The sequence below is a fragment of the Puntigrus tetrazona genome, chromosome 6 (genome assembly GCF_018831695.1).
Source record: "Puntigrus tetrazona isolate hp1 chromosome 6, ASM1883169v1, whole genome shotgun sequence".
In the NCBI taxonomy this organism is placed as follows: Eukaryota; Metazoa; Chordata; class Actinopteri; order Cypriniformes; family Cyprinidae; genus Puntigrus; species Puntigrus tetrazona.
This window is the reverse complement of record NC_056704.1, coordinates 10,497,605-10,523,022: the sequence shown is the minus strand read 5'-3', so window position 1 is coordinate 10,523,022 and position 25,418 is coordinate 10,497,605. Positions and strand designations below refer to the sequence as shown.

The 25,418-nt window shown below is 38.1% G+C and overlaps 3 protein-coding genes across 7 annotated transcripts in view; all 3 read left to right on the top strand.

Moving 5' to 3' along the window:
• Positions 1-326: 326 nt before the first annotated feature.
• On the top strand, positions 327-5,905 carry LOC122346769 (TBC1 domain family member 24-like). Of its 3 annotated transcripts, XM_043241623.1 has the most exons (7): positions 329-1,061; positions 3,242-4,268; positions 4,357-4,509; positions 4,866-4,929; positions 5,011-5,106; positions 5,214-5,442; positions 5,655-5,905. In XM_043241623.1, the coding sequence occupies exons 1-7, from the start codon at positions 656-658 to the stop codon at positions 5,825-5,827; spliced, it is 2,148 nt and encodes a 715-aa protein (XP_043097558.1). In that variant the 5' UTR covers positions 329-655; the 3' UTR covers positions 5,828-5,905. The 3 variants fall into 3 exon arrangements, with proteins under 3 accessions (XP_043097560.1, XP_043097559.1, XP_043097558.1); XM_043241625.1 differs by lacking the exon at positions 5,214-5,442 and having other exon boundaries at positions 327-1,061; XM_043241624.1 differs by lacking the exon at positions 5,655-5,905 and having other exon boundaries at positions 327-1,061; positions 5,011-5,110; positions 5,214-5,405.
• Positions 5,906-6,058: 153 nt separating this feature from the next.
• On the top strand, positions 6,059-13,101 carry cfap52 (cilia and flagella associated protein 52). Its single transcript, XM_043241626.1, has 14 exons — positions 6,059-6,718; positions 6,825-7,024; positions 7,137-7,273; positions 7,430-7,558; positions 8,453-8,552; positions 8,679-8,795; positions 9,017-9,117; positions 9,228-9,398; positions 9,519-9,667; positions 9,975-10,120; positions 10,677-10,828; positions 11,033-11,135; positions 12,340-12,451; positions 12,769-13,101. The coding sequence occupies exons 1-14, from the start codon at positions 6,658-6,660 to the stop codon at positions 12,951-12,953; spliced, it is 1,863 nt and encodes a 620-aa protein (XP_043097561.1). The 5' UTR covers positions 6,059-6,657; the 3' UTR covers positions 12,954-13,101.
• Positions 13,102-14,019: 918 nt separating this feature from the next.
• usp43a (ubiquitin specific peptidase 43a) overlaps positions 14,020-25,418 on the top strand; it is a 74,800-nt gene continuing 63,401 nt past the window's right edge. Inside the window, exons 1-2 of one of the 3 annotated variants that reach the window (XM_043241620.1) lie at positions 14,022-15,362; positions 21,415-21,564. In XM_043241620.1, coding sequence (XP_043097555.1) covers positions 14,772-15,362; positions 21,415-21,564 — 741 coding nt within the window. In that variant the 5' untranslated portion in view covers positions 14,022-14,771. Of the gene's footprint in view, positions 15,363-21,414; positions 21,565-25,418 lie in introns of all 3 variants that reach the window. The other 2 variants (XM_043241619.1, XM_043241622.1) reach the window with 2 other exon arrangements.

The window sequence follows — 25,418 nt, the reverse complement described above, 5'->3', positions numbered from 1 at the left end:
TATTTTTTTTTTTCATTTGATTTGATTAATGTAGAGTGATGAAACTGTACAATCTCACATAACACGAAGCTGCACAATGTTTACAAAATGAACCTTAACCCAATTGCGTGAACATGTAGCATTCTAACAAAAAGAACAGGTTTAGCCCTCATTTCGAGCCTGGCCGTTTTGTTTCACGTTCAAACATATATGTGTTTGAATAAATAGCGATGTGTTGAAAACAGAACTGACTTTTGGAATTTCCTGGAAAAACAGGCATTAAAATGTGTCTGGTGTAAACATTCTCGGACACTTCAAGAAGGCAGAATTTCTAAACAGTAGAGGTGTTATAACAGCTTTAAGAACTGTCCGATTCTTTCAATGCATTTATTTATGTTTTTGTATTAAAAATACATGCAGATGTATTTCTGATATGTTACAAATGTATTCTCTAATATTTCCAACCATACCTTTTGTCATGCATGGGTGCATTTGATCTTGAGACAGTGGTGTTATGCTTATGTTGTGCTTTTGGCTTTTATAAGAAGTATGATAATTGTTCCCACTGTGTACAGTAGTACGCACAACAGCCACATGGACGGGTCACGTGACTGTCTTCATCTGAACAAAACCCAGGTGTCTCAGGGAACCACAAAGAGAGCAACCGACCTACCGTATGCCTAACTTTACAATGCTTCAGGTTACTTCACATGTTGCACACTTTGGCTCTACAAATGTGAATGTCCGGAACGTGGAAGATGGCAATAATTATGCGGAGCGGATAAACCGTGACAGACCCTGTTACCGATCTCTTTACGGCTCTGAGGACACAAAACACAAAACGGGAGAGACTGACAAGGACGGAAGCAACATAAGACCTCGTTCGAGATCATTTTATGTTTGTGACACGGACGATGCAGGAACGGGTGACTTTAGCAGATGCAGTCCTATCAGAGCGAGAGCGAGATCGCTGCACAGCGAGGATGGGGAAAGAAACACTGGAGGGACCGGTATCGCTGCAAAGCCTCCGCTCAAAAGAACTAAAGCAAACTCCAGCAAACGGGCCAGCAAGGACCTTACAGGTATGTCGGCGAGATCTTTTTACCTTCGAAACAATGAATAAGAAATGCTTGCGTAACATCACTAAAGTATCACATTGAAACAAAATCATAATTAGTTCATTTATGAATAATTTATACCATGAAAATGTAAATACATAACTAAGGTCGAGACACTGCAGGGTAAAAAAAAACCAAAAACTTAAGATCAATTTTACTTAAGATTAATTTAAGAGCAGGTGCATGAAACAACTGTGTTCGTCTTATTAGCAGGTTGATTGATTACACTGATAATTGCAAAAAAAAACATTGCATTTCAAGTATCTAAAATGAGCATTTTTAATAAAATATGTGCTAATTTGCATACATTTCCAGCACAAAAATCTAAACACCGGATGAATTCAGTTTCAGAATTCTTCTACACATTTTTTGACATTAGATTCAGAGAAGTACGCTTTTTGCTCTCCATAACATAATTTCACAATGTCGGGAGGAATAAAATGTTGTATATAATAAAGGTAATTATATATAAATCCCTCTGTAAAAACCTTCTGGATAAAGATTGGAATAAAAACGTAAAGTTTGCTGTGCTGGTGTGGAGAAGTATGGCTCAGTGTAAGAGAAAAAACTCGTTTTAAGAAAACAGCCTTTAAAAATATGGATCGTAATTGAAAACTATTGACACAAATAGAACAAGTGCTAGAAAAGAGACACTCGACAGTGTCTTTAAAACTAAAACTTTAGCTTGAGGTCTTTAGGTTTTCTTTTCACTAGTCCAAAAAAAACAAAAGCAATCTTGACAGGTGCATTGAAAAACTTTTGCCTACAAGTGTCTCCCCTTATTGTTACTGTATTTTAAGAACTGGAAATTTAAAAGAATCATTACATTAATAACTACTATGCATTCTAGTTCACAGATTTGTTTTAATAGTTTATTTTTATAGTATTTATAATTCTAAATATAAATGTTGATCATATTAATGTAATATGCATTACAGACATATTGCAGAAGTCAACATTTTTTCTATTAGGTTTTATTCCAAAGTTGTCTTTAGTGTAAATTAAATGAAGCAGAAATTAGTACAAAATGTGCAATTATACATTCAATATCAGATAACACTTACCAAACAAAATATGAGCGCATTTTTTTTCTTGGTGTGAAGAACATTTTAATAAACCAAGGAACCTTTTTCACTATAAAGAGCTTGTAATGCAATTACCACAAATGCCAATAAAGAACATTTCTTTTTATTAGTTTAGCTCTTAAAATTCTGTACTGTCCATCTCATTTCTGCATAAAACATACATTTTTGTTCATTTTTACTGCTGCTTAAACATGCAATTTAAAACATACACACCACTATGTATTTTTAATTCTAAAAATATAATTGATATAATTAATATATTTGTATCAGTGCATTTTTATTGTTTTCTCAATAAGCGATTTAGATTTTTAGACCCCTTAACCGACACCCAAACCTAGCCATTTTTATTAAATATAAAATGATACAAAACGTAATTGTTCATGTCTGGTGCAGAGCAGAATTTATGTTGTTAATTACTGAAAATATTAAGATGCTGAAGATTTTGGTAGATTCAGATTACAGGACATGATTAAAATAGTTTAATTTTGTAGCGTTCTTCTAGTTCTATTGTCTGTCACATGTCTAAGAAAACGCTATTTGTGACCCGTGGCACGTAAATAACAAGTAAAGCTTAAACTAATGCAGAATTGTTATTTATTTTAAGGGTTTAGTGTAAGTATAAAGGCCTATTTTTTGGAAACGAGCTGGCAGCAGAAATGAATAACAGAACACAGAACAGAATGAAATATTATAATCTAATATTATGGAAACAGTTTAATAATGCTGTTGCAAACAAGGTCATTGATACAACAACTAATAACAACAAAAATAATCCAATTAATGCAGCGATTTCAACATTCATTAGAATCCGTTTTTAGTCAACATGTCATTTTTGTACGTTTAAATGCTGAAAATACAGTAAAAGAACAACATTTTGCGTAAAATGTATACAAATTATAATGAGATCATTAAACATTTTTATTAAAAAAAAATTATAAATATATTTTGAATTTGTGGTTAAACTTTCTTTAGGGTTGGGAACACAAAGTTATAATATTATTGTCATTTAAAGTCATGCTGCGGTTTTTTTGACTTTTGAGCAATACAACATTTTAACAGGAAATAAAGGAAGTTTAAAGGGCGTACCCATGATGACCATTTCGGAGGTGGATAACTGGGAGATAAGCTCTTCTTCTGGGATGAAATACGGTCAGTATGTCGACTGGGAAAAGATTGCCCCAGACGCAGCCGTCCGCTATCGGAAGATCCTCTCAAGTGATCATTACGTGCTCAAAGCAATGGGCCGTACAGGATTCTGGTCCATGCCTCATACTCTCAGAGCCAAGGCTTACCAGCACATCATCCACAGCATCGAGAGCACATCCAGCACCGCTGATCTGGACGCTTACCAAGGCTTGGTTAGAAAGCTTTTTGGGGAACTGCAAACAAGCACGCATCCTTTCCCAAAGTTTATGGAGGATGGAGAAATTCCCAGATACTGCCTAAATAAAGCGGGTCTGAATTCGGTGAAAAAAATTCTCATTTGTATAAACCACCATTTTCCCGATGTCAGCTTCTGTCCCATTCTGTCCGCTCTGGTGTCTCTTCTCTTGCACTTCAGTGGGGATGAAGCCCAGTGTTTCCACAGTATCTGTTCCCTGGTGTCCTACACAGACGTTAAAAAGCGCTACATTGACCGGACTTTCCTCACTTCGCATGCCTCGTGCATGACCTTTGGTGACCTTGCCAATAAATACTGCAAGGGAATCCGGAAGCTTATAGCCAGCTCTCACCAGAACCTGTTTGAGTTCTACTCTGACTGGATCATGTGGATCTTCGCCGATCTGCCCTTCACGTACGCTATCAGAGTGCTGGACGTCTATCTAATGGAGGGCTACAAAGTTTTATACCGTGTAGCTCTTGCTCTGCTCAGCTTTTACAAGGTCTCTGTGGCTTCTCGAGTGGCCCACGTCGATGACTTCAGACAGGACATGAAGAGTTTTGTGCAGAATGTGGGACGGCACAGTACTGTCGACGCTCTGCTTCAGAGGGCTTTTGATATACAGCTGCCCACGCGTAAGGAACTGACTTACCTCTTCAATGCCAATAAGGAGGCACTGCTTCATAAGGACATCCACAGTAAGAGGTGAGGGGTTTGTGAAGTCCTTTTTGGTCTTCTGCGTAACTCCTTGACGTTGACAATTCAACTGCAACAAATATTTCTCTTTTTCAAGCTCATACCAATCTATGGATTTCCGGGCCTTCAGCTCCTCTGTAGTGACTGAAACGGAGATGAGGGTGGTCTGGGCCTGGATTCCAGAGAGATTTGCTCTGTTCAGTCCCGTGCAGCTATTCAGTACAAATATTCACGGCAGAAGTCTCTCCTTGTAAGTCACGGTTCACACTCGCATGAGCTACACTATCAATATACAGTAGCCTTATAATTTGCGAATGTAATTTAATGTTAATAACACTTATCATTATGAATCATTTTCAGTGCAACATGATCCTTCAGAAATCACTCTAAATCATTTCTGATGATCATCACATCTTATATCAGTTGTAATGGTAGTATTTTTGTGACACTTTTGTTTTCTGCATTCTTTGACAAATATAACGTAAAAAAATAGTGATATTTTTTAATGTAAAATATCAGCATGCATACTTGTTCAGCAAACGTATGAATTTCTTTTATTTCTTTTTTACATATTTAAAATGATGTGCTTTATTTATTGATTAATAGGTTTTACTCTAAAGTTGAGGGGCACGATCCAACTGTTTTACTCTTGAAAACCGAAGATGAGGAGGTATGCATGCAGTTTTTTTTTAATAAATACAGTATTTTGTCAAATTCTGATTTGCTTTTGCTCGGCCTCGTGGCAACACAGATCTGCGGGGCTTTCCTGTCCTCTGATTGGGCTCAGAAGAACTGTGATGAAAAGGGGCTTAAGTTCTTTGGCACAGGAGAGTGTTTTGTTTTCACTGTGAGTAAGTCTACATTTGCCATCTGCTTCAATTAACTTACTGCGCTTCAAAGCGCGTGTTGCATTGTATGCGCAAGAATGCGATTTTAATCAAATCGACTTTTCAGCTAAGACCGGGAATGGAGCTGTACCAGCGTACAGTGCTGCAGATCTCTGGGACGTCTGACAAATGTAATTCCTCCCATCAGAAGCAAACTCTCTCCACCAGCTCTCTGATGAGCACTCATGTGGACGGACCCGATGGAGCCTCTCTGAATCAAACATACGAGTCCGCATTATTCTGCACAATGTCAACGTTTAAATTCATGGCAGGAAATAATGAGACGCTTTTAATTGGTGAGCTTTTACCGTTAACGATAAGAAAGGTTTCAGTGTGTAATTCAGGCTCAGTTAACCCCTATCTAATTGTTTGCATGCCCTGATTGAGCATTTCACCTGCAAACGTGCTGCTGCATTGCCTATGTGTCAACATTACTGGGAAAATCGGCTCGTTCTTAATTTAGAATAACTGTTGTGTACACACTCAATGTGTGGTCTCCGTCCTGCAGGTGGTGATGGTGGCCATGCGCTGAACCTGCAGGCTGATCTGACAGCCGGATCTTCTGAACACTGCCATACGTTTGAGAGCCCACCTCTCTGCAGGGGATGCTTCAAGATCCAGTCTCTAGAGGTGTGGGGTATCCAGCACTCTTTGTCTGTTCCACCACTGCTGTCGGAGTGAAGACTGGAGTTTCTTTGCTTGCCCACACGTCACACTTCAACATGTCATCAGGCTATTAAAGCAATTATTTGACTGCAATGTAGGACTACGTGTGCGTTATTGTGCTGTTGCTGTATGAACAGTAAAAAAAATTATAAATATAATGTAAATGTAAGATTCAAATATCCAGAATAATATTTATTTGCATTAAAAAAATCACTATGTTATTTGTTAAATGATTTTATTATATTTGTTGTCCCATTGTTCACTTTATTTCTGGAATACGTTTGTCAAGACTTTTGAATAGAAGTTGTAAAGTATTAAGTTTATTGAATATTAATAAACAACGTTAAAAACTAAATCATTAAATAAAAAAGAGAGCTTTACATCAGATGCAGGTGAAATTAAAAATGTCTGTGGTATATAAAGTGGACCTTAAAAAAACGTGTAAAGGTGAGTAAACTACTTAGTAGTATTAAGCTGGTTACAGCTTATATTTTCCCATATATTTTGCAGTATTCCCACATAGGCTATTTTTGGCTGTCCTCTCAAAAACATTATTTAGGATAATTACACTATAAAGTAAAGTATAGCAGCTGAAAAGCTGTACTAAAACTCCTGGAAGACATTTATAGTTTAAAACTTACAGAAACAAAACGCTAAATTGAATTCGCTTTCTCAATAACCAAAAACAGAAAGTGGGTGTATGAACAGTTCAAATGAATCGACTCGCTGAAACGAACTCTCCCACGCTACTAAGCAACGAGTCTAAACACAGCGTGCTGCTGTTGCCTGGATACGCGTGTTTGGCTCTTTTCTAAATGTATTCGGAAGCTTAGCGTTGTATCGCAATGGCAGAAGACGCGCAAGAAGTCCCTCAGATCGCATTAGAGGCTGTTATTGGTTTTAATGGTAAGATAAACTGGGAACCTTATCACGTTTAATAGTTCGCGGCATGTGCTAAAATGGAGGTAATTTCAGCGAGACTAATATACAAAACGTTGCATCGTTTATACAGGTCACGTGATTTCTGGACTCAAAGTGCATCCAGACAAAGAGCATCTCATTTATCCTCTTGGCTGCACTGTTATTATCAAAAGTTTGAGAAGTGGGAAACAAACTTTCCTCCATGGCCACACAAACAACGTCTCTTGCATTTCTGTGTCCAAAAGCGGACGCTATATTGCATCCGGACAGGTTACTTTCATGGGCTTTAAGGTGAGCTGGTGCAATAAAAGAGGAAAAACCCTTTTTTTTACACAAGGCTTAATAACATCACAGATGTTCCTTACTTTGCTGATTCCTTAATAATGGCGACTTCTCACTGCAGGCTGATGTTATTATCTGGGACTATGAGAAGAAGGAGATTTATGCCCGTCTTGTGCTTCATAAAGCCAGAGTTGAAGATCTAAGCTTCTCCCCAAATGATAAGTATATGGTATCCTTGGGCGGACAGGATGATGGCAGGTAAACTGATCCTGAATTGATATTTCCCATATTTTACTGTTTCTTAGCTCTAGCCTCTTCTATATCTATATCTACATCTACATTACGTTTTACCTATATTACATTAATCATCTGAGTAGAAATGATTTTCTTAGCATGTTTGCTTGCTGGTTTTAGCATCGTAGTGTGGAACATCGAGAGCAAGGAGGCTATATGTGGCAGTCCTGCTTCAGCACAGAGCGCTGGACACTGCCTCACCATTAAGTACACCAATCTGAATGATGAAATCTTCGTCTCTGCTGGAAAGTAAGTTCACTTTTATGGTAATTATTCATGCAAGTTCACAGTATAATGATGCACACAGAGCTGAATTTTCAACAAATGTCAGAGTCACACGATCCTTCAGAAATCATTCTAATAATCCGATTTGTTGCTCAGTAATGATAATATTATATAAGCAGTCACGGGCAAAAATCTCAGCACCCAGAAAACCCTTCTGTAGCTCCTACCACGTTCTTTGGATGGTGACAGATGGTGCGAGGTGTACCCTGTGTCTGCAAATCAGCTCGAATTTGTTCAGAAGTTAATCAGGGTTCTTTATCCACCACTCAAACAATCCCTCGTTGGAATTGTTCATTAATTTAGCTCTTCCATCCACTTTCTCTGTTTTAACTGGTTGTGATTACTATATTGTCCACACCTGTCACTTGCCACAGGTTTGCCTAAATACAAATGACAGGAGCATCACATGCTTGAAAAGCAATTATTTCTTATCATTTTGACGAGGTGCTGATCATTTTGTCCCGTCTATTTTTGAGTTCTGTGTGACATTTTTTCAAATTTGAGTTTTCTGCAGTTTTTTTTTTTGTGTGTGTTGTTGCAAAGCAATAAGCACGTAAATACCAAAACAATTTGAGCAATTTTCTGAGAGAAGTGTTGCATTTTCTGACAATATTTCAAGGATGCCAGTATTTTTGGTCATGACTGTCAATAATAATAATAATAATAAAAATTGTAATGAAATATTATAACAAGTGTAACATGAGTACACAAGTAACTATATATTATAATAAATATATTTTTGCAAAATGCATATAGAGAAATATCTACTAGAAAGAGGTGTAGTGTCTTTAAAATAAAGTGCTTATCTCTTATTGCAAGTGTTAATTTAGTGTGTTTTCGTGGTGTTTTTATGTTTAGTGGAACTCTGCGTGTGTGGGAGCTAGATTTGCTCAACAGAAAGATCCGGCCCACAGAATGCCAGACTGGACAGCTCAAAAGAATTGTCAAATGTCTAGAGGTGAGTCAGAATCACCGATGCTGCCGCTTCTGGTTCCTTCTTTTTTGTTACCATGAATTTTCAGAGTGCATTTATGTCCAAAACCGCTAAATACTAAAGAACATAAGTGTTTTGGCTGTTCTGCAGATCCCAGATGATGATAATTATTTCTACTGTGGAACTACTAGCGGAGATATTCTGAAAGTGAACCTGAAGACGAGGTTGCTCAACAGCTGCGGTCCTGTTAAACAAAAATTCAGCAAGGCGAGTCTCCGACTTTGATTTAACACGATGAATCTCTTTTCTTGAAGTTGCATTTATATCATTTGCATGATTTTTGAGAAGATGCACTGGTAGAGATCTTTGCCACATTTGCGTTTCATATAATTGGACTCTTATTTATTGCCCGACGCCGTCGAAAGAACATGAGAAAGTCAAAACAGTAAGTCCGTACACATCTCAAGTGCTTTTTCTTGTCGCCGCAGGGAGTGAACACTCTTAAAGTCCTGAAGACTGGTGATATTTTAGTTGGATCGGGGGACGGGATGTTGTCGTTGTGTTCAGGAGGGAATTTCAAAACCATTAAGTATGTAACAACCCTTGTTTCCTCTTCGTACTTCGCTCTTTGATTTCCTGCTTTCCTGTTTATTCATTATTTCTTCCTTCATCCCGTTCAACCCTATGATTATGGTTCAGGAGTGTTCAGTTGGAGGGAGGGGTGACATCGGTGACCCTGCGTGGAGACGGCCATCAGTTTTATGTCGGGACAGAAGCTGCACAGATCTACAGTTTAGGCTACATTGACTTCAAGCCGGAACTCATTGCAACAAATCATAACAGCGCCGTAAAGGACGTGGCCTTTCCCTTGTGAGTGATATACTCCCTTCCTGCCACTCGAGGGAGCTATAAGATTTACGTTGGAAACCGAAGAAGAAAGCTTTGGCTCTCCATATATTTCTTCCTTCAACTCTCTTTTATTCTCAACAGTGGGACGTCAGAGCTGTTTGCCACTTGTTCACAGAACGATATACGAGTGTGGCATACGGAGTCCTCTAAGGAGCTTCTGCGTATCATGGTTCCTAACATAACGTGCAACGCGTTGGGCTTCATGCAGGACGGCAGGAGCATCTTCAGTGGTCAGGATGTTCTATTGATCTGTGCATTAAAAACATGCATGTGTACAGTATGTATATGTAAATATAATGTAATTACAAAAACAATTGTACAAAATTAATATGTAGACAGAAGTCAATTTTTTTTTATTTACTATTTAATTCAGTAAATAATTGCACAAGTAAATAATTCCAAGTAAAAAAATATATATATATACAATAATTTATGTTTAAATTATGCACCAACGTCTTAAGTGATCAACTTTTTTAGAACATTTGGAGTACAATACAATTCTATTGCAGCTCGCTTTAACTGATAACTTTTTTCCAGCTTGGAATGATGGGAAGATTCGCGTGTTCACTCCAGAGAGTGGGAAGCTGAAGCTGATCATTCATAATGCCCACAGCATGGGAGTTACTGCCATAGCAGCGACCAATGACTGCAAGAGGATCGTCAGTGGAGGGGGAGAAGGACAGGTACAGCACGGCAAACATTCACTTTTAGGAACTCTGCTCTGGTTTCACTGTACGCTGTTGTACATAATCAGACATATATAGTTATGCCAAAATTATTTTTTTTATTTTTATAGTTTGGAGAGAGAGAGAAAAGCGTTAAAAGTGATATAAGAAACTAACTCAACTACATTAATGTTCAAATGTCCGTAATTTTTCTTTCTTTTTTTTTTTAGAAATGCGTTGAAAACTGGAGTCATTGAAAATTCTGCTTTGCCGTCACGGAAATAAACTGCATTTTAAAATGAATACATTAAAAATATATAATATAAAATAGTTGTTTTAAATTGTTATAATATGTCATGTATTACTATTTTTCTGTATTTTGAATTAAAAAAATGCATGAATGCATAAAATACTTCTTTATATAACACTCAAAAAGTATTTCCGACTTCGAATATCTAAATAGTAAAACTCAATTTAGTCCACAGAATGGCACAGTTGGCCAGTCAGAATCGAATTGAGTTTTTTTTGCAGAATACAGAATAAATGTATTCTTTGACATCTTTTTGTAATAAAGGTGAGAGTCTGGGAGATATTCCAAAACTCATATCGTCTCATTGAGACCATGAAGGAGCACAAAGCCACGGTTAACTGCATCAAGATCAAGAGTAACGACAAGGAGTGTGTGACAGCCAGCTCCGATGGAGCCTGCATCATCTGGGACCTAGTGTAAGTTTGAAGAGCCTCAAATCATAGACATTTAATGTAGACCTACTGAGAGAAAAGTCATGCCCTTAAGTTATCTCTCTGGGCACAAGCCTGTTAAAAAGTTAAATCAACCTTTCATGTAAAAAAGCATTCAGTGCTGATTTGCAATCTGTTTGATGTAACCTTTAACCATATCCGTCTGTGTTCTTCTCGTCTCCCATCCAGGAGGTTCGTGAGGAATCAAATGGTCTTGTCCAACACCCTGTTCAGCGTTGTATGTTACCACCCCGAGGAATTCCAGATCATCACCAGTGGCACTGACAGAAAGGTACGGGGCTTGATTGATCCAGACCGATGTTTGAGAGAAATGTGGCCAGAAAGAGAGAGTGACAGAAAGAAAAAACAGAAATAGATACAGTGTGTGCACAACAACAAGCTGACAGAAAGCTCTCCCAGTCTCCTGTGGATGTAGCAGGATCTGCTCATTCTCCTCTGTGCCAAACAGTCCATCTGCTAGTCTCAGGGCACAGCATCCGTGTCCATTTAAAGACCGCAGTTTATTAGCATACGCGTGTGCGGCTGCGTATTAAACATACAGTATGTCCATCACGCAGAAATATAAGAAAGAACGATACCCACAGTGCATTAGAAACATTCATATTAATGTTCAAAAAAAGAGTAAAGAATTTAGAGACCCTATATTTTAGAAAAATACCACTATTTATTGTCAGTCGTATGACGTGTATTGTATAAAAGGAAAGCGTGTAACATTTTGATTAAGGATTTGCTGCAGTTGGACAAAGAACAAAACAGTTTGGTTTAAATGTACCATCTAATAGCAGTAATTAATAATATTCCAGACTGTAGCCAAACAAACACAAACGAGAGTCTATTGTTGTCCAGGAAAGGCAGCCAAATCCAGCACAGTAGGTACAGTACTTGAAAGGACACAATGCTGGGGTCATGCCGGATGCCCAGTGCTGGGACAGAGCCATCTCAATGAGGCGTACCAGACCCACTCTGTCTGCAGCTTCAGCAGTGCTCACAGCTTTTAAAACTTGAAGGAATTATTCTCTCGTAAATCGTTCTTTTTTTATATTATTGTTTTATTTGTTTTCACCCCGGTATGAGCTTTGTTTCGTTCCGACGGTGTATTTTAACGAATTAAAAGCATTCAAAATGAAACAATGTCTTTATTTTTTAAGTGAGTAATATGTAAAAGGATTTCCATTACTGCTGAAATGCAATCAGCGGCCTACAGGAATTAGATTTATGTTTTTTTGTATACAAGTTCAGATGCAATAGCCCAAAGAACAACCAAAGTTGCACTATCACTATAACAAATCACGTCTTGATATTTCTGTCGCAGTTAAATGAGCTCTTTGATCCAACGATCTTAGTGCATGCTGAAAAATGGTCTTTATCTGTTTTTCATGATGATAATTGTTGCTGTCTTACCCTTCACCTTTCATCCGTTCGTTCGTTCATTCATTCACCGTTAAAACTAGTCTGCAATCCTTCCCGTTGAACAGATTGGCTACTGGGAGGTGTATGACGGTTCTGCAATCAGAGAACTCGAGGGCTCCTTGTCTGGAGCTATAAACGGCATGCACATTTCTGATGAGGGAAAATATTTTGTGACTGGTAGGCACCTTCAGTATCTTTTCACTCGAGTCATTTTTCTGTCATATGGAGGCTGTAATAATAACAACAGGTGGCGCAATAAACAATATAAGTATTCATAACGCTGCCGAAAAGCATAATTCGCAAAACAGTTGGATAAATGTCTGCTCACCAGGGTCTAAATAAACACTTGCGGAATTCAAATTGATACCAGCAGTTATTTTTAAATGAGTTTCACAGTTTGAGCTGATGAGGTGCTAATCTAACATTTCTGTTTTTAGTGCATGTTCATGCCGCTTTCTGCAGCCATAACGCTCAACATCGAATCTCTTGTTCAGGTGGAGATGACAAATTACTGAAGCTCTGGCACTATTCTGACGGCGAAGTGACCCATGTTGGCGTGGGGCACAGCGGAAGCATCACAAACGTGAGGATCTGTCCCAACAGCAGATGCATTGTGAGCACCAGTGCCGACGGAGCCATCCTAAGGTGGAGATACCCACGAACCCTAAACAGTGAATAAGATCACCTAATGCAGTTCGGGTGTACATCGCGTTGCATTACTTCTTCTTGCAAATGACTGTATTGCAAATTAGGTTATGAATTCTTACGAGATTTAAACAGTACCGTTAAACAGTCGTTTTATTGAAATAAAGCAGCCTAGAGCCCCAGTTTCGGAGGACTTTTTGTGAACTGCACTGTCAGCTAATATATCACCAGTGAGTCTCCAGAGAGCTGGCGGAGGAGGTTTGGAGAAGAACAGCACGACGTGAACCCAGCATCTGGATGTGCCTGTCCCAAATTTCCACCCTCAGTAACGAGTATCTTAACCCCTGACTGTAAGGATTTTCGGTCACATGCATTTTCACCAAAGGGTTGCTCTGCTTATTTTGATTTGGTATGGCCACGGATAACACAGATCCGATGACCTCGTTTGTACTAATACTAAGACGTATAATTGCAAAGTCAGTAGGCCATCCGATCAAAATTCAGCTCGGTAGCCATATATCTGTCTTGAAGGTAAGGTGTGAAAAAGGTAAGAAGGTAAAAAATAGGTAAAGGTTAAAAATAAAAAGATACCTAGAGGATAAAGCTGTACAGGGCATCTGATAAAACAAGAAACATAGGAGAGTTTGTAAATTAATGTTGGTATTATACAGGTTACAATTTTGTGCTGAGCTTACTCTTTATTATTATTATTTATTTATTATTGATTATTCTGTATCTGGTCTCATTCTTCTTTGTTAAATGTGTGCATAATGGGTCCACGGTTATGAAAATACACGAGTATGATTCTAGTCATGGAAAACTTTTAAAAGGAAGCTCACAAGGAAACAGCAGGGGGCTCCTAATGCTTTGCAAAAAGACAGACCACAACTGTGAAATAATTGTTCATGAACCTGAGAATAGTTCTCATCATCTCTGCTTACACTAACCCTCACTGTCCACTACAACAATGGGACGTCTTTTTCCAGTCGTTTAAACTTACGGGAAATAAACAGACAAATAAATACTAATAATAATATTTTACTCACAATTTCTACCAGGCACTTTTATTCATTTAATTTGGCTTTTTCAAGACAACAAGAAGATTTTAAGTTGCTGAAAAGGTTAATCAAAAGAAACGTCTGGATTTTTTGCATTTAATGCTGGCATTTTTAACATAATTTCAAGTTAATCGTGAATGCCGTGACTGATTTGATTAAAATAACGTCTTAATGGTCCGCGAGGGCGACTTTATTCAGATCACGTGGTTATGCCGTGACGGGAATATTCCAGTAGCTTGTAAAATCTTTAAAACGTGGACTGCAATCACAAAATAGCGATGATTAAATAGGCTGCATAAAATAACGTGCGTTTATGTCTGGAGGGAAAACACAGGTAAATACAGGTGTCGATAAACTTCCGTCTCCATTCACCTCTCAACGCAAGTTCAAAGTAAACGAGGCTAATAAGATTCATGGTGGGAGGGTAAAAAGCCGTGTATCTGCCGTTCAGACGTGTTTACTCCAACCACAGAGCTCGCGACAGACAGCCAGTAATGGCCATCCGCACGTAGGTGTGGTGTAAAGAACCAGAGTTGTGTCTGAAGCATGGAGTTAAGCCTGGTGTAATTCCAGGTGCGTACGAGAGCGTCATGGATAAAGCGAAACCGGCGCAGCTGAGATCAGTGATAGGGAATGTCGGGGACGCGTTAGTCATCACGAGCCTCGGCGCAGACACCGGTGCCTTCACAGCCTGCTTCTCGTCGTCGTGATGCTTCAGTGATGTAGGTTTACTAGCCGCACAGGTGGGAGCACCTCGTTTCTCTTTCTGGTTTGGGCGAAACGACGGACTAAACATGGATACGCCGAGGGAAACCAGGAAACAAACAATCAAAGCCAAATCTTCCAAGCGCAAGAATAAGACGCACAAGTCCCAGAAGCTGTTCAGAAGGAAATCGCTGAAATCGCTTGGAAATTTCATGAGCAGGATCGTCAAAACTTTGGGCACTTTGGCACACTTGGGGGACGCGGACCAGCCGGACGCGGCGGAGGATGACGACGGGGGCTTCGGAGACACTCTGAGCGCCCACAGCTCCGGGAACCACCGGGAGAGCTCGGCGAGGAAGACCGCTGCGCCCTCGTCTTCTTACGGGTCTGTCAAAGAAAGACTGTCCTGGTGTTACGGCGAGAAAACCCCGGGAGTTCAGGGTCTGAAGAACCACGGAAACACCTGTTTCATGAACGCCGTGGTGCAGTGCTTGAGCAACACGGAACTTCTGGCGGAGTATTTGGGTCTGGAGCAGTATAAATGTGAATTGGATGAGCGGAGGATCAACGGGATGTTGAAGAATGAGGAGGTCAGGGGGGAGGTGACGGAGAAGCTGGCGTCGCTGGTGAGGGCGCTCTGGACGCTCGATTACACGCCTCAGCTCTCAGTGGACTTCAAGGTGAGTTTCGAGCAGCTTACTGAAGGAATCAGCGTAAATATCTTCTCTAAATGGTGATTGGGTTGTTTTCCACCGTAGAGTGGAATCGTTATATGTGACTTAAACTTAAAATAAGATCAACAGGTAGATCTGCCAGACACCGATTCACACAGATTTAGAGAATCATATAAAGGATTGATTGCTATTTGGAGTCGGATCTCGACGAATCCGTTTATCGAATCGGACTGAATCCTTGAACCCACAAGCGTTTTTTTCGGACACGCGTCCGATTGCCGTTGAAGCGGGTTCACACACAGACTAGCCCGTTCACGGAAATGACTACACTTCCTCATCACTAATTCAAAAGTCCCGTGTGTTTGGTGGAAGTGGGAGGGGCTTAGAATAGGAAGCGACAGGTGAATCACCTGTAAACAATTTGACCAACTTGTTTTGCAAGAAAGTAGAATAGTTTTTTTTATTATTATTGTAAAAAACATGTTACAACAACAGTCATTTGTTTTATTTGTTTTTTCCTTTTTTTTTGCAACAATGTTGCGTAACTGACAATAACACTTTAATAATAACAGACATTATGCTTTTAAAAACAGATGGGCAGGAGGAGAATTTTTCATCCACCGTCCACATACATTGCTCACAGCTATTTAGCTTTGTGCATATGCCTTGAAGGCACAGTATCTACACAGTCTTGTAACTCAATGCTTGTCCGGAGAGAGAGAGAGAGAGAGAGAGAGAGAGAGAGAGAGAGAGAGAGAGAGAGAGGAGAGAGAGAGAGAGAGAGAGAGAGAGAGAGAGAGAGAGAGAGAGAGAGAGAGAGAGAGAGAGAGAGAGAGAGAGAGAGAGAGAGAGAGAGAGAGAGAGAGAGAGAGAGAGAGAGAGAGAGAGAGAGAGAGAGAGAGAGAGAGAGAGAGAGAGAGAGAGAGAGAGAGAGAGAGAGAGAGAGAGAGAGAGAGAGAGAGAGAGAGAGAGAGAGAGAGAGAGAGAGAGAGAGAGACAGAGAGAGAGAGAGAGAGAGAGAGAGAGAAAGAGGGAGAGAGAGAGAGAGAGAGAGAGAGAGAAAGAGGGAGAGAGGGTAAAAGAGAGAGCTGCACATTAGTCCACATTGTTAACAGACTTTGCCCGTGGTGTTCCTATTCATTCAGTCCTACCCTGTTCAGTTTTTATACTGTGGACAGTTTCTGCTCTGTCTATAGACCTCATTAGCTTACAGGATCAAGTGTATCAAAGTGTACTTTTTGTTAAAGCTAGCCTTCTCTGAATTACTTACTTCTGAAGCAATTCCTGAGTAACATTAACATTTTTTTTTTTCTGATGTATGCTTACAGTACATTTGTTTTTCGTGAACAAAAAACAAGTCTTTCTAACAAAACCCTCTCAAATATGTTTTATGGCAGATTTAAAATCTTAAAGATTCTAAAATTATTTTAAGCATGATTTATATAATTTAAATGTGTATGTTAACAAGATGTTAACAAGATATATATATATATATATATATATATATATATATATATATATATATATATATATATATATATATATATAATAATAAAAAAAAACATTTCTCTAGGGGTGGGTTTAGGTTCAGTGGATGGGAAATTTTGTTAGATCAGTATGAAAATAAAATATGTCTATGGCAAGTCCCTCAAAGATAGCTGTACATGTGTGTGTGTGTGTGTGTATGTGTGTGTGTGTGTGTGTGTGTGTGTGTGTGTGTGTGTGTGTGTGTGTGTGTGTGTGTGTGTTTGGACTGTTTGAATATTTCTGCGTCATCTTGGTTACCCAGCAAGGTGCAATACTGATACACACACACCACCTTGAGCACAGCTTGTGCTCTCCTCAGACATCATCCCAAGATGCATATTTCTGATATCTGTCCCATTTCCATGCATTCCTCTTTACTTCTCAACAACACCTTTTCCGACTTACGTTACAACCAATATCATTTTTGTTATTTTGTCAAAATATATGGCACTTCCATAGGAACAGATTGCATTATGATATAATATTAACCGTTGCGTTACTAATATTTAATCCAATTCGGTTTTGTGCTTTTCTTGTGTACAGGGTTTAGTTTAGTACTGATTACAGTAAAGACATGAAACTCTGTGGTAGGCCACAGCGGATATTTATTTAGTCTGTGAAGTGAGGGGATAAATGATGAGGGCGAGGAGGAAGGGCATCCCTGATGGTCAGCGTCTGGAGTTCAGCAGAAATGAATGACTGTCCTCCATCTGGGGAAACAAGACAGACTTGATGACTTTTATCTGTCTCTCTGTGTTTTCCTTCCTTCCTGTCTGCTTCTAAATCATGGCTGTCAGTCTCACACTCTCTCGGCAATTCGTAACTATTTTGCATTTTGGAGAATGGATAGCTAATTAGTATGAATTTGCGCATTTCATTTGTACATTTTTGTAAGATATGCTTTCGCCCCACTGGCAGTTAGATGGCTTTTTTCTGTATTCAAAACAGGTTACGTTTGAGACATCGACCCCTTTAGATCTGGTTAATTAATATTACTGTTATATGAACCAATACTAATTATTTCAAAGATAAAGATTGCAAAAATAGTCTTTTAATAAATCCACGGAGAGCAATCCAACATGAAGAGGAATAGCAAAACACGCATAATGTTGACAAGACCGGGCAAACTCAACAGAATCCATCTTTGTAAGGGGAAAGGAATTGATGATAATTAACAAACGCACCTAAACCAAATGAAGAATCAGACAGTGACAGAAACTAGAGCTCACACAGAGAACAGAAATGTCCAGAACTCTTACAATGCTGAGGTAAATCTAATGGAAACGTATTTACTAATTTCATTCTAGATTACATGCAGGGCCTACTTAAAGGAACAGTTCACTTTAAAAAAAAAAAAATATATATAGGCTCATTCTCCCAAGTCCCCCAGAGTTAAAAAATCGAGTTTCTGAATCGACTGAACATTTTTTGATCGTTCAGTCGATATACGGTTCTGGCGATAGCATTTTTAGCATAGCTCAGTATAGATCATTGAGTCTGATTAGACCAAGCATCTCATTTAGAGTTTTCATATTTTTCCTATTTATCTATTTTTCCTATGTATAAATAAAAGTGTGTTTCCATTAACAAAAGTCAATCTATCCCAGTGTACTATAGGCCTGTTCAAATAAAAATTCAATGTGTCAAATAAAAAAAACTAAGAAAACAATACGCTTTTTTTGTTCTCTTTTCTTCGTGATTTTCATTTACATTTTTATTTTCCAGTCGTAGGATTCCTGAGTGAGTTGTATTCAGCCCACTGGCCATGTCTTTGACACTAAATGGAAAACTAGCCGATTCTAAAATGAAAAGAAGAATGTAGTAAAGGCACATTCCTGTCTGCTAAGCTTAAGAATAGAAGAGAAACTCTGCAAGCAGCTCTGAAGCTGAGGTTATGTAATGCCGTCATTCATCACGTTGCTTAGCGAATTGCCAATGGAACCAAGACAGGTCATGTTAACCTGCTAGACTTGTTTGTCATTCTTGTGTAAGAGAAAGGGAGAGGTTTGTCCTTCCTTGTCTAGGAAGTGAATGGAGACCAGTAATTTATGTCTGAACTACTTCTCGCACAAATTATACTGGCTGCTGCTTGACCACTGGACCTTGATATTCTGAGAGAAGGCTGATTTAAAAAAAAATTATTTAATAAAATATATTTTTTACAATTCATATGCATAGCGGCTTCTGTAAGTTCAAACAGTCTGCTGTGGTATGAAAGGGTCGACTGTTGAGACAAGTCGTAAGGAAGATAGTCGAACCTTGTCGTTTATATCAAATCGACTGAGAGATGGGTTTTATTTAAACTTGCTTTTCAAATTATACTTATCCCCAGGGTATGCACCTGTTAACCTACAGAGGCCGTATTAAATATAATGCCGCCTAAAGTTGTGTACAGTCTGTCCGCATTTTAGTTCAGCAGAAGTATCCGTTTACAGCCCCTAGTCCCAGTTAAACAAATATTCATAGGTGTACATGTCATAAAGCTGCTGTACGAGGACATGTCTGGAACTTTGGACTTGTTTTACTCATGCAGACTTCATTTGAATTGATAAAGGTTACCTGTGCGGCAGGCATGCTGTTGAGACTGAAATAACATTTAGTATGGAACAGCGTGAATGGCCTTAAAGGAACAATACACTCAAAAATACAATTTACAGTCACGTCACTCCAAAACATGTATGACTGATTTTCTTCTGTGGATATTTTAAGTGTTTTTGATTGGCATATAATGGTAACTAAAACTCTTTGGCTATCAACATTGTTCAAATATCGTAGAATACCGAAGAAATAAACGCATACAGGTTTGGAAGAACATAAGGGTGAGTAAATAGTGTCAAAATATTGTTTTAGTGTGTGAACTGTCTCATTTAAGTCACTGAGCTGAAGTTGAGAACCAGAACAGACAGATTTGTAAATGAATCATTCAAACCAGGTTGTAACTTCACTGAGATGATTTAAGAAGGACCTTTTCACAAATCAGACAACACTACAGTGTTACAGTCGGTTTCTCAAGCAAGGTTTTGTATGGCTTTAGAAGACTTGGAATAGGGCGCAAGTTGCATAAACCACTTTTAATTTAGCATCAGTTTCCATTCATTAAAATAGCATTATAAAAAAAAGAGCAACCATCGTTAAAGCTTGACATGAGGGTGAATAAAAGAATACTGAATTTCCTTTGATACAGTTGAGCAAGCAGCATAACAGTGATAAATGCTGTTCATCTGGCAAATAAACATCTCTTACTGGTTAATGGGATACTGAAACCATATGAAATGACAAATAAATGTTATATTTTCTTTGAGGAGCATAATATATGAGGAATTTAGTTTTTGTTAAGAGAAGTGCGGTGCAATGAGAACAGCAGAGTAGAATTTATATTACTGACTAACCCATATATTTCTAGTCTTACTGAAGCTTTGTGATTCCCAAAATCTGCTAAAATCCCAGATCAATCCAAATATGATAAGCAGATAAGGAGATTATTATGATCTGATTATGACATTGTGCTAATGTGCTCAGAATCCTTTTCATACGTTTAACCTGCTCTTGATGTCTGTCTTTGTTTAAAAGTCACACAGGACATTTGGTAAATATTAGTTTTTAGGCTTCAATTCAATTCAGTGACTATACAAATCAAGTTTAAACTGTTTTTAAGGCTTTACGTTTGCACAGAGGAAAGTGGAAAACTTATCTTCATTTACGCTGTTTGTCCTGGGCAACCTCGCAGCTTAAAATGTCATTTTTAAAGTACACTAACGGCACCTTTAACCAAACTTTAAATTAAATAACACCTCGCCTCATATTTTTTTAGAATATTGGCGATATTTATTATTTATACAAGAGTTAAGGGCTGTCCCTGCAGAAGTGATGACTATAAGGCTCTGTTTACTCCTGGTATTAGAATGTGTTTATGATCACAAGTGCGTGATGCTGAGTATAAAGCTTATGAGCCTGTCGATTTTTTCCACCGCTTCCAGAGATAGCTGAAAACACATTCGGTTGGGAACGATTTAGTAGTGTGAGAGAATGCGTTTAAAAAGCAACAAAATGCGTATTTGCCGTCGACCGAACACGTGAGCATTATGGGAAGTGTTTTCGGAAGTCATCCGAAACAATGAAATCTGTTTTCACCGTGTTATGCCAGAACACACCGATTATAACCAAAACCTTTTCATCTGTTTAGTTTCCTGCTCACACATAAGCAGTGGAATGGCTTCATTCATTCAGTTTTATTTATGTGCTACAGTCTAGATGAAATCCAAACACAAGACAAATTAAAACGCACGTTAAGGCCAGGTGTAAACATTACCGCTTCTTGGCTTACCATTTATATTTACATCACTGAAAAGCCTAGTGCTTGAAGCTTAGTAGTGTTCCAAGAGAGTGTGACGAAACAGCTGGGAATCCTCCAAAGTATCTGGGGACGTGAGGAGAAAAATGACATTTGTACGAATAAAGTTATAACGCAATTAGGTTTAAAACTGTATCCCTATCAATATTTATCTGACACAATCTCCCACTCCTTCCCTAGAGTGTTGTGTCCAAGTATGGCTCTCAGTTCAAGGGAAACGCTCAACATGACGCTTTGGAGTTCCTGCTGTGGCTTCTGGACCGCGTACACGAAGACGCCAACCTCTCCGCCAACAACAACCACAGCAGCAAAACCAAATCATCCGGCAAGGTATCACACCCACAATGCGCTCTTCTAAATGCACTTTTTCCAAAATCAGCTATTTGATTGGACGGCGCAGTGACCGAAAACTCCGTACACAGTGGTCTTTGCTGTTCACACTGACATAACATACAGTATGTGAAAAGCAGTATGTCTGAATTCATAAGATGACTTACTGCTTCCGCTAAGATTCTGACGTGTACGTTCAGCGGTCACTTTGTTATTATTTCATGTAGCTGTGGGAGATGAGATGTGAATGGCAGTAATTTGACACAGCTGTCACTGGTAGGTCACATTATAGTGACACGGCCGATGTATCCTGTTGATAAAATATATATATATATATATATATATATATATATATATATATATATATATATATATATATATATATATATGCTAGTTAGGTAGTTTTGAAGCATGGCAGCTGGATGAAGCTGTTCCTGAGCAGGGGCTAGTCGCTCACGCTCCAGCTCATGTCCAGCTAAGAACTAACTAAACACCAGCTCAAACCAGCTACCACTCATCAAAACATAGACTACCTATCCAGCGCATGCTAGATTTTATGTTTCAACAGGGTAGCACGCTAACGTTTAACTCATTCTTTTCATATAACTCCTTCACAGAACACACTTTTTTTAACATTCACAATGAGTGTCGAATGAAATAAACGTGCCTTCTTGACAGTATGTGATTGTAGAAACAGCAGTAAGCAAATATCTCCATAAGCTAGTGGAACGCATCTAGTTTGTCGTCATGACTCATCCTTACTTAGGAGTATTTTTCTCAGCACACAGTATGAAATATTATATGAAAATATAATTTTGTTTATGTCAAAGCTGTATTGTTGTACTTCAGGTTCAGATTGACCTGACAGAAAAACAAGGAAATTTGCTGCAGCCGTCCTCCATAGTCCCCAGCTTGCAAGAACGTCTCCCTGTGCAAGGTTGGGAACCACTGCTGTATATTACCATAAATTATTGAGTTCCACAAAAGTTGTCTACAATACAAAACTGCAAATTACTAATAAAAATAAATAAATAAATAAATATATACACTGCTAAATAAAATTGAAAATGCAATCATCTGCAACTGTTATTAGTTAGATTTCTTTTTTTTTTATCTTAAACAGCTACTTGATTTTAATATAAAAATGTTTTTGCTATGTATTTAAGTTCATTCATTATTTTTAAACAATATTTTTTGACTTTGATAAAAACGTATAGATATTTAGATATCACATTTTTTTTTCCCCTGTCCAGCTCTGTAGCTGTGATTAAAAAAAAATTTTGTTTACCAAAAAAGCTTATTCGTGCACTTATACGATGCATTTACAGGCATTTTAAAACCGATTTGGTTCTTGCTTCATGTCACTGCACGCAATATGTTGCATATGATGCACCCCTCATACATGTAGTGTCTTTTCAATGGAACTAGTCACGCAGTTAAGTCTCTTGTTGTGTCTCTCCACATGCCGTTTCTACCGAGTTAAAGGCCTCAAACGCCATTAAGCTAATGAGAAGGAAGTTGCAGCCTAACACAAGACTCCCCCCTGTGTATGATACATTGGCTGACTAGTTTTCCTGTTTCATTTGTTAACTTTTGTGCTGGAGAGAGGCTGTAGGAGGAAAAAGTGAGTGGGTGGATCGGTGTGGGGGTGTTGCGAATGTGTTGTAACGTTCGGTATGTTTCACTGAGACCTTATTGTAAGTGCTTGTTCTCTTTAGAAATCAATGAGGAATTTAGGAGCGTAATGTGCTTAATAAAATTCACTGAAGTGTTTAAAAGAAGGTGCAGGTTTGATAATCACATGATCACCTTCTCAGGGTTTGCAGTGGACTGTACGGGGTGTCAGACAGCAGCAGGTCAGCTGAAGTCTGTGTTTTGGCAGTGAACACACTTCTGCCTTTGTCTGCTCTAGTGGCAGGGAAATGAAGATGCCAAGCCTGCATGGTAATGTGGCAGCTCCATCAAGAGCCATTTTTAGACTTATCACAGAACGGGTCCGTATCTCTGGCCCCTCACATCACACTCTGATCTCGTCCAAACGGAGGCACGGTTATTAACAGCTGAATGACAGCTAGACACTTTCAGACCCCGTTACTGCTTAGAATTTTGACATACGAATCTTTAAACCGTGTCTGGGATTGTTGATTATAATGGGAATTTTTATATTTATGTTTATGCCGTTCGCTTGCGGCTGTATTGCGAGTGAGCGGTGCGATATGAAGCGAATTTAGCACAAGTTAGGCTAATTTCCAGGCTGACATCTGATTAATGATTGTTTTTGCACGCAGCAAACATGCCTGTGGTTGCTTGCAGTGGTAGAAAAATGTTAAACTCGTGCAAACTTTTAATATGTGACATTAGAAGTAACGCGTGCTACAATCCTGATTATTTATTTGAAGATATTTCACGCTTCACTGTGCATCAGTCAGTTCCAATTAGCTGTGTTAACCATAAATGACCACTTAGTTGTTTGATAGATATTTCATTTTCCAAAAAAACTTTTTTATTGTACTATTTTATTTGTTCATGTATTATAACTTTTTTGTTAGCAAATGAAAGCTATTAAAATAAGTTATTACTAACAAAAAAGTTGTAATAAATACATACATAAATACAAAATATAAATGTTCTTTTGTTCTATTTTGTTTTAGAACACATTGGAATCTAAATTACGTCAAAATATAAAACAAACTAAATATAAAGCGAAGGTTTTCTTTTATATTTTATTTAAAATTTTGTATGTTTTCAATTCTCTGCCCTAATATTTTTTGCAATATTGCGACAGGCTATAACCAGAGATAAAAAAGGGGAAACAGAAAATACTGTTGAGGATATTTTAAACAGAAGTGAGTACAGACATACCTCTGTAAACACACTGAGTGTTTCTGAGTATTTTCAGAGAAGCTCTCAGCGGGCACACATTTATTAAGGAAAAAATATGTCCTGTATTTCATGACACTGCTTAATTATTCACCTTGTCTTATAAGCTGCATAACTGTCAGTGGTCGGTAGACTGTGGGAAGACCCTGATGACCTTAAACCCATTAAAAAACAACAACAACATGTTGTTATAGTCTACAAGTAACTTTCCATAGACCTGTAGCAGAGTCAAGACCGTGACTAGAGGGTCCGTGCCCATAAAAATGTACAAAACTTTTTAAAAAAAAGAGTACTTATTAATGTATACTTCAAAATAATATTGAATACTAAAGCTTTTCTGACACTTGCATGTTATTTGTATGTATTGTTATTTGTAATGCGTTATTGTATTACTATGCTTCCAATTGCAAAACAAAATATGCTTTAATATTTTCTTCTATTGAAACTTTTGTCATGTCGTTAAATATATTTGTAATTGTTGCAGTTTAATAAATCTGCAATTACATAAAAAAATCACCTCAAATGTAATGCTAGAAAACAATAGTTTAATTATATATATTATCATGTATTTTGCATGTGTATTTGTATGTACATTAAAACTAATTTTTAAAAACCTTGTGTGCCATTTTAAAAGTGTGTCGTTAAAGTATACTCTCTTTAACTTCACATGGCCTATTATAATTAATATTAATAACATTATCTTGAGGTACAGCATTTATTTTGAAATACTATTTGAAGCGTACATTTTAATTCAATTAAATTCATTTCTTTTTCACAAGGGTTAAAGGTTAAACCTGAGTGGAGAGCGTGGTCAAGGGAGTCCAGTCTGGTGTACAACACTGACACTTACAATGTAAACATGTCAAAGTTTTTAAAGATAGTTTGAATGGTTTTCAGACAGAGAGCAAAAGAAAGAGTAACGAGAGAGGGGGAAGGTTAAGTGTTTTTTCTTGGGCTGTTTGTCAAAGAATGTC

What these genes read in the sequence shown, in the direction of transcription:
- cfap52 (XM_043241626.1), top strand. Translation starts at nt 6,658, where the DNA reads ATGGCAGAAGACGCGCAAGAAGTCCCTCAGATCGCATTAGAGGCTGTT. An exon ending in TTAAACAAAAATTCAGCAAG is followed by an intron (nt 8,796 to 9,016) that starts GCGAGTCTCCGA and finishes TTGTCGCCGCAG; the next exon opens with GGAGTGAACACTCTTAAAGT. An exon ending in GTGGAGGGGGAGAAGGACAG is followed by an intron (nt 10,121 to 10,676) that starts GTACAGCACGGC and finishes TTTGTAATAAAG; the next exon opens with GTGAGAGTCTGGGAGATATT.
- LOC122346769 (XM_043241623.1), top strand. Translation starts at nt 656, where the DNA reads ATGCCTAACTTTACAATGCTTCAGGTTACTTCACATGTTGCACACTTT. An exon ending in GGCCAGCAAGGACCTTACAG is followed by an intron (nt 1,062 to 3,241) that starts GTATGTCGGCGA and finishes ACATTTTAACAG; the next exon opens with GAAATAAAGGAAGTTTAAAG. An exon ending in GAGAGTGTTTTGTTTTCACT is followed by an intron (nt 5,107 to 5,213) that starts GTGAGTAAGTCT and finishes TCGACTTTTCAG; the next exon opens with CTAAGACCGGGAATGGAGCT.